The sequence below is a fragment of the Grampus griseus genome, assembly GCF_964374135.1.
Source record: "Grampus griseus genome assembly, chromosome: X".
NCBI classification, from domain to species: domain Eukaryota; kingdom Metazoa; phylum Chordata; class Mammalia; order Artiodactyla; family Delphinidae; genus Grampus; species Grampus griseus.
Genome location: NC_138999.1, coordinates 63319864 through 63334686, shown reverse-complemented (window position 1 = coordinate 63334686; position 14823 = coordinate 63319864). Strand labels below are relative to the sequence as shown.

The 14823-nt window shown below is 37.3% G+C and overlaps 1 protein-coding gene across 2 annotated transcripts in view; it reads left to right on the top strand.

The window, feature by feature from the left end:
* ABCB7 (ATP binding cassette subfamily B member 7) overlaps positions 1-14823 on the top strand; it is a gene marked incomplete at its 5' end in the record, with an annotated part of 139583 nt that overhangs the window by 107930 nt on the left and 16830 nt on the right. For both annotated transcript variants that reach the window (XM_082681369.1, XM_082681368.1), the window contains 2 exons: positions 5357-5528; positions 8243-8346. In XM_082681369.1, the coding sequence (XP_082537495.1) occupies positions 5357-5528; positions 8243-8346 (276 nt within the window). The remainder of the gene's footprint in view (positions 1-5356; positions 5529-8242; positions 8347-14823) is intronic.

Genomic DNA, 14823 nt, shown 5'->3' with positions numbered 1-14823 from the left:
TGTGCTGTTGGTGGGAATGTAAATTGATACAGCCAGTATGGAGAACAGTATGGAGTTTCATTAAAAAACTAAAAATAGAATTACCATATGACCCAGCAATCCCATTACTGGGCACATACCATGAGAAAACCATAATTGCAAAAGAGTCATGTACCACAATGTTTATTCTTGCTCTATTTACAATAGGCAGGACCTGGAAGCAACCCAAGTGTCCATCGACAGATGAATGAATAAAGAAGATGTGGCACATATATACAATGGCATATTACTCAGCCATGAGAAGAAATGAAATTGAGTTATTTTTAGTGAGGTGAATGGTCCTAGAGTCTGCAACACAGTGAAGTAAGTTAGAAAGAGAAAAACAAATATCATATGCTAACACCCTTATATGGAATCTTAAAAAGAAAAAAATGGGTGTGAAGAACATAGGGACAGGATGGGAATAAATATGCAGACCTACTAGAGAATGGACTTGAGGGCACGGGGACAGGGAAGGCTAAGCTTGGAGAAAGTGAGAGAGTGGCATGGATATATATACACTACCAAATTTAAAATTAATAGGTAGTGGAAAGCAGCCACACAGCACAGGGAGAGGGGCTCGGTGCTCTGTGACCACCTAGAGGGGTGGGATAGGGTGGGTGGGAGGGAGGGAGATGCAAAAGGGAAGAGATATGGGGAGATATATATATATATATATATATGCATAGCTGTTTTACTTCATTATAAAGAAGAAACTAACACCATTGTAAAGTAATTATACTCCAATAAAGATATTTTTAAAAAATTAAAATATAAAATCCATTTTGTCTGATATGACAGTTGCTACTCCAGCTTTCTTTTGATTTCCATTTACGTGGAATATCTTTTTCCATCCCCTCACTTTCAGTCTATGTGTCTGTATGTCTGAAGTGGTTCCCTTGTAGACAGCATATATACTGGTCTTGTTTTTGTATTTATTTAGTCAGTCTGTGTCTTTTGGTTGGTGCATCTAATCCATTTACATTTAAGGTAGTTATCGATATATATGTTCCTATTACCATTTTCTTAATTGTTTCGGGTTTGTTTTTGTAGGTCTTTTCCTTCTCTTGTGTTTCCTGCCTGGAGAAGTTCCTTTGGCATTTGTTTTAAAGCTGGTTTGGTGGTTCTGCATTCTCTTAGCTTTTGCTTCTGTGAATGTTGTAATTTCTCCTTCGAATCTGAATGTGATCCTTGCTGGGTAGAGTAATCTTGGTTGTAGGTTTTTCCCTTTCATGACTTTAAATATGTCCCGCCACTCCTTTCTGACTTGCAGAGTTTCTGCTGAAAGATCAGCTACTAACCTTATGGAGATTCCCTTGTGTGTTATTTGTTGTTTTTCCCTTGTTGCTTTTAATAGTTTTTCTTTGTATTTAATTTTTGATAGTGTGATTAATATGTGTCTTGGCGTGTTTCTCCTTGGATTTATGCTGTGTGGGACTCTGTGCAATTCCTGGACTTGATTGACTACTTCCTTTCCCATATTTCGGAAGTTTTCAACTGTAATCTCTTCAAATATTTTCTCAGTCCCTATTTTTTTCTCTTCTTCTGGGATCCATATATTTCTAATGTTCGTGCATTCAATGTTGTCCCAGAGGTCTCTGAGACTGTCCTTAATTCTTTTCGTTCTTTTTTCTTTATTCTGCTCTGTGGTAGTTATTTCCACTATTTTATCTTCCAGGTTATTTATCTGTTCTTCTGCCTCAGTTATTCTGCTATTGATTCCTTCTGGAGAATTTTTTATTTCATTTATTGTGTTGTTCACCATTGTTTTTTGCTCTTTAGTTCTTCTAGGTACTTGTTAAACGTTTCTTGTATTTTCTCCATTCTATTTCCAAGTTTTTTGATTATCTTTACCATCATTACTCTGAATTATTTTTCAGATAGAGAGCCTATTTCCTATTCATTTCTTTGACCTCTTGGGTTTTTACCTTGCTCCTTCATCTGCTGTGTATTTCTCTGTCTTCTCATTTCCTTAACTTACTGTGTTTGGCGTCTCCTTTTTGCAGGCTGCAGGTTTGTAGTTCCCGTTGTTTTTGTTGTCTGCCCCCATTGGTTGGTTCAGTAGGTTGTGTAGGCTTCCTGGTGGAAGGAACTGTTGCCTGTGTTCTGGTGGATGAGGCTGTATCTTTCTGGTGGGAAGGACTGCATCCAGTGGTGTGTTTTGGGGGTCTTTAAACTTATTTTGATTTTAGGAAGCCTCTGTGCTAATGGATGGGGTTGTGTTCCTGTCTTGCTAGTTGATTGGCCTAGGGTGTCCAGCACTGTAGCTTGCTGCTCGTTGAATGGAGCTGGGTCTTAGAGTTGAGATGGAGATCTCTGTAAGAGCTTTTGCGGTTTGATAGTACGTGGAGCTGGGAGGTCTCTGGTGGACGAATGTCCTGAACTTGGCTCTCCCACCTCAGAGGGTCAGGCCTGACACCCAGCTGGAGCATGAAGACCCTGTCAGCTACACAGCTCAGAAGAAAAGGGAGGGGAAAAAAAGAAACAAAAATAAAATAAACTTATTAAAATAAAAAATTTCATAAAGTATTAAAAATAAAGAAATAAAAAAGTAATAAAAAGAAGAGAGCAACTAAACCAAAAAACAAATCCACCAGTGATAACAAGTGCTAAAAACTATACTAAAAACAAAACAAAACAAGAAAAACGGACAGGCAGAACCCTAGAACAAATTGTAAAAGGCAAGCTGTCCAGACCAAATCACACAAAGAAGCATACACATACACAGCCATAAAAAGAGAAAAAGGAAATATATATATATATATATATATATTTAAAAAAGGAAGACAGCAACCGAATCAATAAACTCTACCAATGATAGTAAGCTCTATAAACTAAACTAAGATAAAGATAAAACCAGATAGAAATTAGATGCAGAAAGCAAACCCCAGTCTACAGTTGCGCTCAACGTTCACCACCTCAGTTTTGGGATGATTCATTATTTAGGTATTCCACAGATGCAGTGTACATCAAGTTGATTGGGGAGATTTAATCTGCTACTCCTGAGGCTGCTGGTAGAAATTTCCCTGTCTCTTCTTTGTTCGCACAGCTCCTGGCACTCATCTTTGGATTTGACCCTTCCTGTGCATGTAGGTCGCCTGAGGGCATCTGTTCCCCGCCCAGACAGGATGGAGTTAAAGTAGTAGCATGATAGGGGGTTCTGGCTCACTCAGGCTGGGGCGAGGGAGGGGTACGCCATGAGTGGTGATTCTGCAGCGGCAGAGGCCAGCGTGTCATTGCAACAGCCTGAGGCGTGCCGTGTGTTCTCCTGGGTAAATTGTCCCTGGATCTTGGGACCCTGGCGGTGGTGGGCTGCATGAGCTCCTGGGAAGTGTGGATAGTGACCTGTGCTTGCACACAGGCTTCTTGGTGGCTGCAGCAGCAACCTTAGCATCTCATGCCCATCTCGGGGGTCTGTGCTGATAGCCAAGGCTCGTGCCCATCTCTGGAGCTTGTTTAGGCGGTGCTCTGAATCCTCTCTCCTCACGCACCCTGAAACAATGGTCTCTTGCCTCTTAGGCAGTTCCAGACTTTTTCCCGGACTCCCTCCCAGCTACCTGTGGCGCACTAGCCCCCTTCAGGCTGTGTTCACACAGCCAACCCCAGTCCTCTCCCTGGGATCTGACCTCCGAAGCCCGAGCCTCAGCTCCCAGCCCCCACCGCTCCGGTGGGTGAGCAGACAAGCCTCTCAGGCTGGTGAGTGCTGGTTGACACCGATCCTCTGTGCCGGAATCTCTCCGCTTTGCCCTCTGCATTCCAGTTGATGCGCTCTCCTCCGTGGCTCCAAAGCTTCCCTCCCCCTCCCACCCCCTGTCTCTGCCAGTGAAGGGGTTTCCTAGTGTGTGGAAACATTTCCTCCTTCACCTTTCCCTCCCAGAGGTGCAGGTCCCATCCCTATTCTTTTGTCTCTGTTTTTTCTTTTTCCCTACCCAGGTACGTGGGGAGTTTCTTGCCTTTTGGGAAGTCTGAGATCTTCTGCCTGCGTTTAGTACGTGTTGTGTAGGAGTTGTTCCACATGTAGATGTATTTTTGATGTATTTGTGGGGCGAAGGTGATCTCCACATCTCATTCCTCTGCTGTCTTCTCAATGCCCCATATTTTGTATTTTCAACATTTCCAGTTAGCATTTGTTTGTTAACTTCTTTTCTAAATGTAAAATATTTTAAAATAAGTATTTTCTGAAGTTCTACTTAAAGTTTAAGTAGAACTTTAAACTCATTAGTTTTAACTACCATCTCAGTACAAGAAAATTTTATATTAGTAATAGTTATAAAAATTATTAAAGTGATTTGAAATAGTATCTGTAACTCTGGGTCTGATTATGATGTTAAAGAAGATCTTAATTAATTGAGGGTACTGGTTAATGTTAATGAATGGAATCATTTTATTTCATCTTACTGTTACCTTCCAACTGTTGGATACTGAAAGAAAAGTAGGAGGTGGATGCTCATTTTAAATAATTTAGCTTTAGTGTGCCATGTCAGAATAAGTTGAAATATCAAATGAATGCTTGCAGTGAACTTTCTCAAAAATCTATAGTGATAAATTCTTTGTTTTCTGTGTTTTAAGTCCAATTTAAAAGCTTCTGAGAAACATATAAAAACATATTCGGTTTCATTAGTAATTAGGGAAATACTAATTTAAACAAAAAGCACATTGTACCCTTAAAAGTAGCAACAACTAAAACTTATTAATATCCAGCGTTGTTGAGGATATGGAGACCTGGCACCCCGGTACACTGTTGGTTGGTGTATATGCTGTTGGAGCGTTTTTGGAAGATAGTTGGGCAATTTCTATCAAAGGATAAACATATGCTTACCTTTTAACTCATCAGTGTGCTTCTAGGAATCCTTCTTACAGAAATGCATGGGTTTACATAAGTCACATATACAATGATATTTTATTTCAACATTGTTTATAGTAGCAAAAGTTTTAATATCCATCAGTAGAGGAATGGATAAGATAAATATGATATATTCTTAGTATCACACAACTGTTGAAAATAATGAGGTAGGTTTCTGTTACTGTCATGAACAATCTCCAGGTTGTGTTAAGTGAAAAAAGCAACTTACAAACGAATATGTATAGTATGGCCCCACTTCTGTTGGAAAAAAAAAAGTGTTTGTTTAGGCACATAAATGCGTCAGAAAAAGTCTAGGATAATAACACAACAAATTGTTCATGGTGATTAGCTCTGGGAAAGGAAATGGAGCAGGCATGAGGGGGTGATAAAAGGAGTTACAATGTTTTACTTTTAATGCCTTTATGTCTTTACTATTCTTTGAATTGTTAAATATGAACATGCATGTCTATGTGTGTATGTATAAATCTGCTCCAGGATGCTGTCCTCTTCCATAATACCATTTACTACAACCTCTTATATGGAAACATCAATGCTTCACCAGAGGAAGTGTATGCAGTGGCAAAATTAGCTGGACTACATGATGCAATTCTTCGAATGCCACATGGATATGACACCCAAGTAGGGGAACGAGGACTCAAGCTTTCAGGTAATCAAAGATTTTAGACCTGGCCCCCACTTATATACTCCCTTCACACTTTAATTTGTCAGGGCCATTTACTAGAAAATGTAATGACAGAGTACAAACATAGTGCTCATCCAGTCTCTTTTGACAAATTCCCGTTTCCTGCCTGTCACTGTAAACAATTCAGCTTGCTAGAAGTAACTGTTCTCAAATCATGCAAGTCTCTTTCTTTCACTTGAAGCTGCAAACACTGTAAGTGCTTAATAGTAAGTTACTGATACATGTTGAGATCAGTGTTAACTTATTATCCGTAATCTTAATATTAAAAGCCAAGGTCATTATTCGCATGGGAAAGAAGTAAGAGTAGGGACAAGAAATTTGATAGTAAATAGTGTATCTCCTCATAATTTCCTAGATCATTATGGGATGTTTTCAATACTTTAGACCTCCTTATACTTATACTTCCTTACAGCCAACTTCATTTTCATGTCTTTGTTGGTTCAGTGGCCAAGTAAATTTTAGGGCTTGCACATTTTAACTTAAGTGGTTAATTATGAGATGATTACTATGTTTAATAATGGATCATCCTAAAATGACTGAATTTTTTTGAGGATCCATAAAAATGTTTCTTTGCCCTAAATTATTTGAATTCTAAAAGTATAATGATATCTAATGCCTGAAAGTATTAATGTAACTCATAAACATACTGCATCCTTTACATTTACTCTTCATTCTAGTTTAGTTTGGGTAGGAAATGTATAGATTAGGGATGAGGGTAAGGAAAAAGAGAATGAAGAATACTCCACATGAATTTTAATGAATCCCTGTTCCTCTTCATTGTAAGCTGGCTTCAGTTATTCACAACATTGATTAGGTACAAGCTGTGTGCAAGCAGCTGTGCTAAATGATTTGGGAGTTAAAAAGATGAAGCATCAAGGGACCTACTCTCAAGGAATTTAGAGTCTATTAGAAAGTTTTGATCTAGGTTTAGAAAATACTAAGCAAAGATTATTTTCAAGTTTAGGTGGTTTGTAGTAGCTATTTAGTCATTACCTGATAGTATAAGATGCCTGCTTCATTCCAGTCCACCTTTATACTTTACCATTGCTCTTCATAGGACTTTGCAATTAACTAGCCCACACCCCAGATTATTTATCCGTTGGGCTAATTCTAGAGATACCCAATTTGTCACGTAATACAGACTAGCCCTCTCAAACATGACTTTGCTTCAGTTAGCTATGCTGCATCCCATTTTTCAATCACTTTGTTCCTCTCTGCATGCCTTTGGGGATAGGAATGTTTAACAAAATTTTATTCTTATCTAATACCCATTGCCTTACAACCAGGCCTCTCAAAATGAGCAATATATTATTTAGCACCTATGCAAATAATTTCGGTAGAGAACAAACAAATGTTTCTTTTCCAAATTCTATTGAATAGAATTGAAACTGGGTTGGTTTCCACTTGAAATTTGGGAAACATGTGTAAACTAGTTCTTCCTCTGAGTATCTAGTTCTTTTAGGAGCTTTCTGCTGCTGAGTTGCTAGGTGGGTAAGCAGATTGTTCTGGCATACTGCCTGTCTTGACAGGAGAATTTTGAACTTACAAAATGAGGAAGAGTGTGGATCGTATGAATATAAACGTATTCACTAATATTAGACATAAGGAGCCCCTCTTACAGGTTGAAGATAATAATTGAAGAACAGATAAAAGTGAAATAATACTTGTGTACCAGATAATCAACAGGTAGAGCTTGTTTTCTGAAGAGGTTACTGATGCTAAAAAGTACAGGTTTTTTCAGACATTGATAAATTAATGGATAATGAACAAGAAAAGGAGCCAAAAGGGACATATTGAGCAAAGCACCATCTTTTGTACTTCCAACCATAGTTTTATGTAAGATTGATGGCCTTAGACCTGCAGGAGTCCCAGTGGAGAAAGAAAGATTCTTTTCTTTTCTCTAGAATAAATTTAAGAGTAATTATGGGTTTGTACATTATGAAAGGAAGAGCATTGGACTGGGAATAGTCAGGGGTAATTAGTCAGTTCTAGCAGATTTTGCTAGAACTTGCCTGTGACTTTGAGCAAATTACTTAACCTTTCTGGGCTTCTGTTTCCTTTCTGTTTTAAAATTCTGCTATGCTAGAGTCCTATAGCAAATAACTAAGGTGAAATAAGAGGTCCTAGTTTGTAGCCTTAACTTTGAAGAGTGCTGTGAAAATAATAGCTTTCTGTCAAAAAAAAAAGTCTTTAAGAATACTGGCTGAATGGTACTTTTTTATGTTAAGAAATAAATTTAGATATTCATAGTTTCATGTCTTCAAGTTTTCAGGCTTCAGATATTGTATTTGGTTTTGGCTTTGTTGATTCTCTAATATTGAAATTTTTCTCTCTGAGGTTGCTCTTCATTGGGAATTAATATAAAGTACATATAAAGTAACATGTCATGAGCATATTTCTGGTGAGGGAGGTAATTCTGGAATCAAAGTTGTCACCTCCCCTCCTTGTTCTTTTCGCCTGCCATGAAGTCAGAATTCAGAATCACATTTATGTTCCAGGGAATATAGTTTGTCAAAGGATATTATATATGAACATAAACTCTTATAGCTGAGTAAAATGATCAGTAATCAGTAAAGATAAATGTTGAAGGTATTATTTGGTAGTTGTAATTAATGGAAATACTAGAAATATAAAATATGTATGTTATGCTCTCTTAAACTAAAAATTTTCTTTACTAGGAGGAGAAAAGCAAAGAGTAGCAATTGCAAGAGCCATTTTGAAGGACCCCCCAGTCATTCTCTATGATGAAGCTACTTCATCATTAGATTCAATTACTGAAGAGGTAAATGATCGTGAAAGCATAAAACTCTTTAATTCAAATTGCTTAACTTTTTTCCTTGGAAGTTTCAGTAAAATAGCTACATTCTTTCATATTTTGAATGAACTTCAATAGAAGGTTCTGTAGAGCCAAATACCTAGCCCTTTTCCCCAATGTAGGAAGTGTTGATAGTAAGAATGCCAGGTTGCATTATATTATCACACTGTTAAGTCCATTTGCAAATATATCTCTTTTTGAAACTGTGTGTGACACGTTATGCTCTTGTTGTATTACCTTTTCATCTTGCAAAGCTGTGGGAATCAACTAACCTGCTGACAAAGGAAGGTTTTAGTCTTTCTGCTTTTTGCCACTTAACATTCCTTAAAATAGGTCTTATAAATGATTGTGACACGGTACACACCAGAAAGCCTTTCACTTATCATGGAGCAACTCACTAAGATGCAAATTAGGCACACACAGCCTGCGGTTCTGGTATCAGTGTATATTCATTTCATAACAAGTATTGTGAAGCACCAAGATGTTGTGACACTGACATCATGGTACTACCCAGCAACTACATTAAACATCATAACATCTTTGTATTAAATACCAAACTCTTAACAGCAATCATAATTTCATGAATGAATCCCCTTAATCTAAAACTGAAGATAGACTGATGTAATTTGTCAGTTGCCTCCATTCACCTACGTTTTACTTGAATATATAGTAAAACCCTATTGTTGAAGGATAGGCCTAATTTCAGCTTTAGAGCATATATGACATATATTTGCATATGGAGTTAAGTTTCAGGGCACATTACTTGATCTGCCATATGTTTAAAACAGCTTAATTTCTAAATCAGTTGTTTAGCATGAGGATTTATTACATTTATTTAGAAAATTTTAATTTTATTTATTTTTCATGAAAAGGCATTTTATTTTAAATATAGCACTGTGTACATGTCAATCCCAAACTCCCAATCTATCCCTCCCCCCACCCTGCCCCCATGATAACCATAAGTTCATTCTCTAAGTCTGTGAGTCCATTTCTGTCTTGTAAACAAGTTCATTTGTATCATTTTTTTTATATTCCACATGTAAGCAATATCATATGATATTTTTCTTTTTCTGTCTGACTTAACTTCACTTAGTATGAAGTATAATCTCCAAGTCCATCCATGCTGCTGCAAATGGCATTATTTCAGTCTTTTTAATGGCTGAGTAATATTGCATTGGATATATATACCACATCTTTATCCATTCATCTGTTGATGGACACTGAGGTTGCTTTCATGTTTTGGCTATTGTAAACAGTACAGCAGTGAACAGTGGGGTGCATGTATCATTTCAAATTATGGTTTTCTCCAGATATATGCCCAAGAGTGGGATTGCTGAATCATAGGGTAGCTCTATTTTTAGTATTTTAAGGAACCTCCATACTGTTCTCCATAGTGGCCATACTATTTTACATTCCCACCAACAGTGTAAGAGGGTTCCCTTTTCTCCACACCCTATCTAGCATTTATTGTTTGCAGATTTTTTGATGATGGCCATTCTGACTGGTATGAGGTGATATCTCATTGTAGTTTTGATTTGCACTTCTCTAATAATTAGCGATGTTGAGCATCTTTTCATGGGCCTCCTGGCCATCTGTATGTCTTTGGAGAAATGTCTCTTTAGGTCCTCTGCCCATTTTTTGATTAGGTTGTTTGTTTTTTCAATATTGAGCTGCATGAGCTGTTTGTAAAGTTTGGAGACTAATACTTTGTTTGCAAATATTTTCTCCCAGTCTGTGGTTTGTCTTTTCAGTTTGTTTATGGTTTCCTTTGCTGTGCAAAAGCTTTTGAGTTTTATTAGGTCCCACTTGTTTATTTTTGTTTTTATTTCCGTTACCCTGTGAGACAGATTGAAAAAGATATTGCTGTGATTTTTGTCAAAGAGTGTTCTGCCTATGTTTTCCTCTAAGCGTTTTATAGTATCCGGTCTTACATTTAGGTCTTTAATCCATTTTGAGTTTATTTTTGTGCATGGTATTAAAGAATATTCTAATTTCAGTTTTTTACATGTAGCTGTCCATTTTTCCTAGCACTATTTATTGAAGAGACTGTCTTTCCTCCATTTTATAGTCTTGCCTCCTTTGTGGTAGATTAATTGGCCATAGGTGCATGGGTTTACTTCTGGGCTTTCTATCCTTTTGATCTATATTTCTGTTTTTGTGCCAGTACCATACTGTTTTGATGAGTGTAGCTTTGTAGTATAGTCTGAAGTCAGGGAGCCTTGATTCCTCTAGCTCCATTTTTCTTTCTTAAGTTTGCTGTAGATATTTAGGGTCTTTTGTGGCACTGTACAAATTTTAAGATTTTTTTTGTTGTAGTTCTGTGAAAATGCCATTGATAATTAGATAGGCATTGCATCAAAGCTGTAGATTACCTTGGGTAGTATAGTCATTTTGACAATATTGATTCTTCCAATCCAAGAACATGGTAGATCGTTTTTTTAAAACATATTTATTTATTTATTTGTTTAGGCTGCACTAGGACTTAGTTGCAGCAAGTGGGACCTTCATTACAGCATGTGGGATCTTTAGTTGCGGCATGCGGACTTCTTAGGTGCAGCATGCAGACTCTTAGTTATGGCATGCAGGATCTAGTTCCCGACCACGGATCGAGCCTAGGCCCCCTGCATTGGGAGCATGGAGTGTTACCCACTGGACCACCAGAGAAGTCCCAACATGGTAGATCTTTCCATCTGTGTCATCTTTGATTTCTTTCACTAGCATCTTATAGTTTTCAGAGTACAGGTCTTTTGCCTCCTTAGGTAGGTATATCCCTAGGTATCTTATTCTTGTTGATGTGATGGTAAATGGAATTGTTTCTTTAATTTCTCTTTCTGATCTTTCATTGTTGGTGTATAGAAATTCAACAGATTTCTGTGTATTAATTTTTTATCCTGCAACTTTACCAAATTCATTGATGAGCTCTAGTTGTTTTCTGGTAGCATCTTTAGGATTTTCTACATATAGTATCATGGCATCTGCAAACACTGACAGTTTTACTTCTTCTTTTCCAGTTTGGATTCCTTTTTCTTCTCTGATTGCTGTGGCTAGGACTTCCGAAACTATGTTGAATAAAAGAGGCGAGAGTGGACATCCTTATCTTGTTCCAGATCTTAAAGGAAATGCTTTCAGCTTTTTGCCATTGAGTACGATGTTAGCTGTAGTTTTGTCATATATGGCCTTTATTATGTTGAGGTAGGTTCCCTCTGCGCCCACTTTCTGGAGAGTTTTTACCATAAATGGGTGCTAAGTTTTGTCAAAAACTTTTTTCTGTGTCTATTGAGATGATCATTTGGTTTTTATTCTTCAATTTGTTGATGTGATGTATCACACTGATTGATTTGCAGATATTGAAAAATCCTTGCATCCCTGGGATAAATCCCACTTGATCATGGTGTATGATACTTTTAATGTATTGTTGGATTCGGTTTGATAGTATTTTGTTGAGGGTTTTTGCGTCTCTGTTCATTAGTGATATTGGCCTGTAATTTTCTTTTTTCGTGGTATGTCTGTCTGGTTTTTGTATAACGGTGATGGTGGCCTCATAGAATGCATTTGGGAGTGTTCCTTCCTCTGCTGTTTTTTGGAATAGTTTCAGAAGAATTTTTCTTAACTCTTCTAAATGTTTGATAGCATTTGCCTGTGAAGACATCAGGTCCTGGACTTCTGTTTGTTGGGAGTTTTTTAATCACATTTTCAATTTCAGTACTTGTGATTCGTCTGTTTATAGTTTCTGTTTCTTCCTGTTCAGTCTTGGGAGATTGTACCTTTCTAAGAATTGTCCATTTCTTCCAAGTTGTACATTTTATTGGCATATAGTTGATTGTAGTAGTCTCTTATGGTCCTTTGGATTTCTGTGGTGTCCATTATAACTTCTCCTTTTTCATTTCTAATTTTATTGATTTCAGCCCTCTCCCTTTTTTTCATGATGAGCCTGGCTAAAGGTTTGTCAATTTTGTTTATCTTTTCAAAGAACCAGCTTTTACTTTCATTGATCTTTTGTGTTGTTTCCTTCATTTCTATTTCATTTATTTTTGCTCTTATCTTTATGATTTCTTTTGCTAACTTTGGGTTTTGTTTGTTCTCCTTTCTCTAGTTGCTTTAGATGTACATTTAGTTGTTTATTTGTGATTTTTCTTGTTTCCTGAGGTAAGATTGTATTGTTATAAACTTCCTTCTTTGAACTGCTTTTACTGTGTCCCATAGGTTTGGGATCTTTGGGCTTTTGTTTTCATTTGTTTCTAGGTATTTTTTGATTTCCTCTTTGATTTCTTCAGTGATCCATTGGTTGTTTAGTAGCATATTTTTTAGCCTCCACATGTTTATATTTTTTACTTTTTTTTCTTGTAGTTGATTTCTAATCTCATAGCGAGTAGTCAGAAAAGACACTTGATATGATTTCAGTTTTCTTATATTTACCGAGGCTCACTTTGTGGCCCAGCTTGTGATCAATCCTGGAAAATGTTCCATGTGCACATGAGAAAAACGTGTATTCTGCTGCTTTTGGATGGAATTCTCTATAAGTATCAATTAAGTCCATCTGGTCTAATGTGTCATTTAAGGCCTGTGTCTCCTTGTTGATTTTCTGTCTGGATGATCTGTCCACTGATGAAAATGGTGTGTTAAAGTCCCCCATTATTGTGTTACTATCGATTTCTCCCTTCATGGCTGTTAGTATTTGCCTTATATATTGAGGTTCTCCTATGTTGGATGCATATATATTTACAATTGTTATATCTTCTTCTTGGATTAATCCCTTGATCATTATGTAGTGTCCTTCCCTGTCTCTTGTAACAGTCTTCATTTTAAAGTCTACTTTGTCTGATGAGTATTGCTACTACAGCTTTCTTTTGATTTCCATTTGTATGGAATACGTTTTTCCATCCCATCACTTTCAGTCTGTATGTGTCCCTAGATCGGAAATGGGTCTCTTATAGACAGCATATATAGGGGTCTTGTTTTTGTATCCATTCAGCCAGTCTGTCTTTTGGTTGGAGCACTTAATCCCACCCCTCCAAGCTGTCACAAAGCCCCGAGCCAATATCCCCGTGCCATGCGGCTGCTTCCCACTAGCTATCTACCTTACTACGTTTGGTAGTGTGTATATGTCCATGACTCTCTCTCGCCCTGTCACAGCTCACCCTTCCCCCTCCCCATAACCTCAAGTCCGTTCTCTAGTAGGTCTGCATCTTTATTCCTGCCTTACACCTAGGTTCTTCATGACATTTTTTTCTTAAATTCCATATATATGTGTTAGCATACGGTATTTGTCTTTTTCTTTCTGACTTACTTCACTCTGTATGACGAACTCTAGGTCTATCCACCTCATTACAAATAGCTCAATTTCGTTTCTTTTTATGGTTGAGTAATATTCCATTGTATATATGTGCCACATCTTCTTTATCCATTCATCTGATGATGGGCACTTAGGTTGTTTCCATCTCCGGGCTATTGTAAATAGAGCTGCAATGAACATTTTGGTACATGATTCTTTTTGAATTTTGGTTTTCTCAGGGTATATGCCCAGTAGTGGGATTGCTGGGTCATATCGTAGTTCTATTTGTAGTTTTTTAAGGAACCTCCACACTGTTCTCCATAGTGGCTGAACCAATTCACATTCCCACCAGCAGTGCAAGAGTGTTCCCTTTTCTCCACACCCTCTCCAGCATTTATTGTTTCTAGATTCTTTGATGATGGCCATTCTGACTGGTGTGAGATGATATCTCATTGTAGTTTTGATTTGCATTTCTCTAATGATTAATGATGTTGAGCATTCTTTCATGTGTTTGTTGGCAATCTGTATATCTTCTTTGGAGAAATGTCTATTTAGGTCTTCTGCCCATTTTTGGATTGGGTTGTTTGTTTTTTTCTTACTGAGTTGCATGAGCTGCTTGTAAATTTTGGAGATTAATCCTTTGTCGGTTGCTTCATTTGCAAATATTTTCTCCCAGTCTGAGGGTTGTCTTTTGGTCGTGTTTATGGTTTCCTCTGCTGTGCAAAAGCTTTGAAGTTTCATTAGGTCCCATTTGTTTATTTTTGTTTTTATTTCCATTACTCTAGGAGGTGGGTCAGAAAGGATCTTGCTGTGATTTATGTCATAGAGTGTTCTGCCTATGTTTTCCTCTAAGAGCTTGAAAGTTTCTGGTGCTACATTTAGGTCTTTAATCCATTTTGAGCTTATTTTTGTGTATGGTGTTAGGGAGTGATCTAATCTCATACTTTTACATGTACCTGTCCAGTTTTCCCAGCACCACTTATTGAAGAGGCTGTCTTTTCTCCACTATATGTTCTTGACTTCTTCATCAAAGATAAGGTAACCATATGTGCATGGGTTTATCTCTGGGATTTCTATCCTGTTCCATTTATCTACATTTCGGTTTTTCTGCCAGTGCCATATTGTCTTGATTACGGTATCTTTGTAGTATAGTCTGAAGTCAGGGAGCCTGA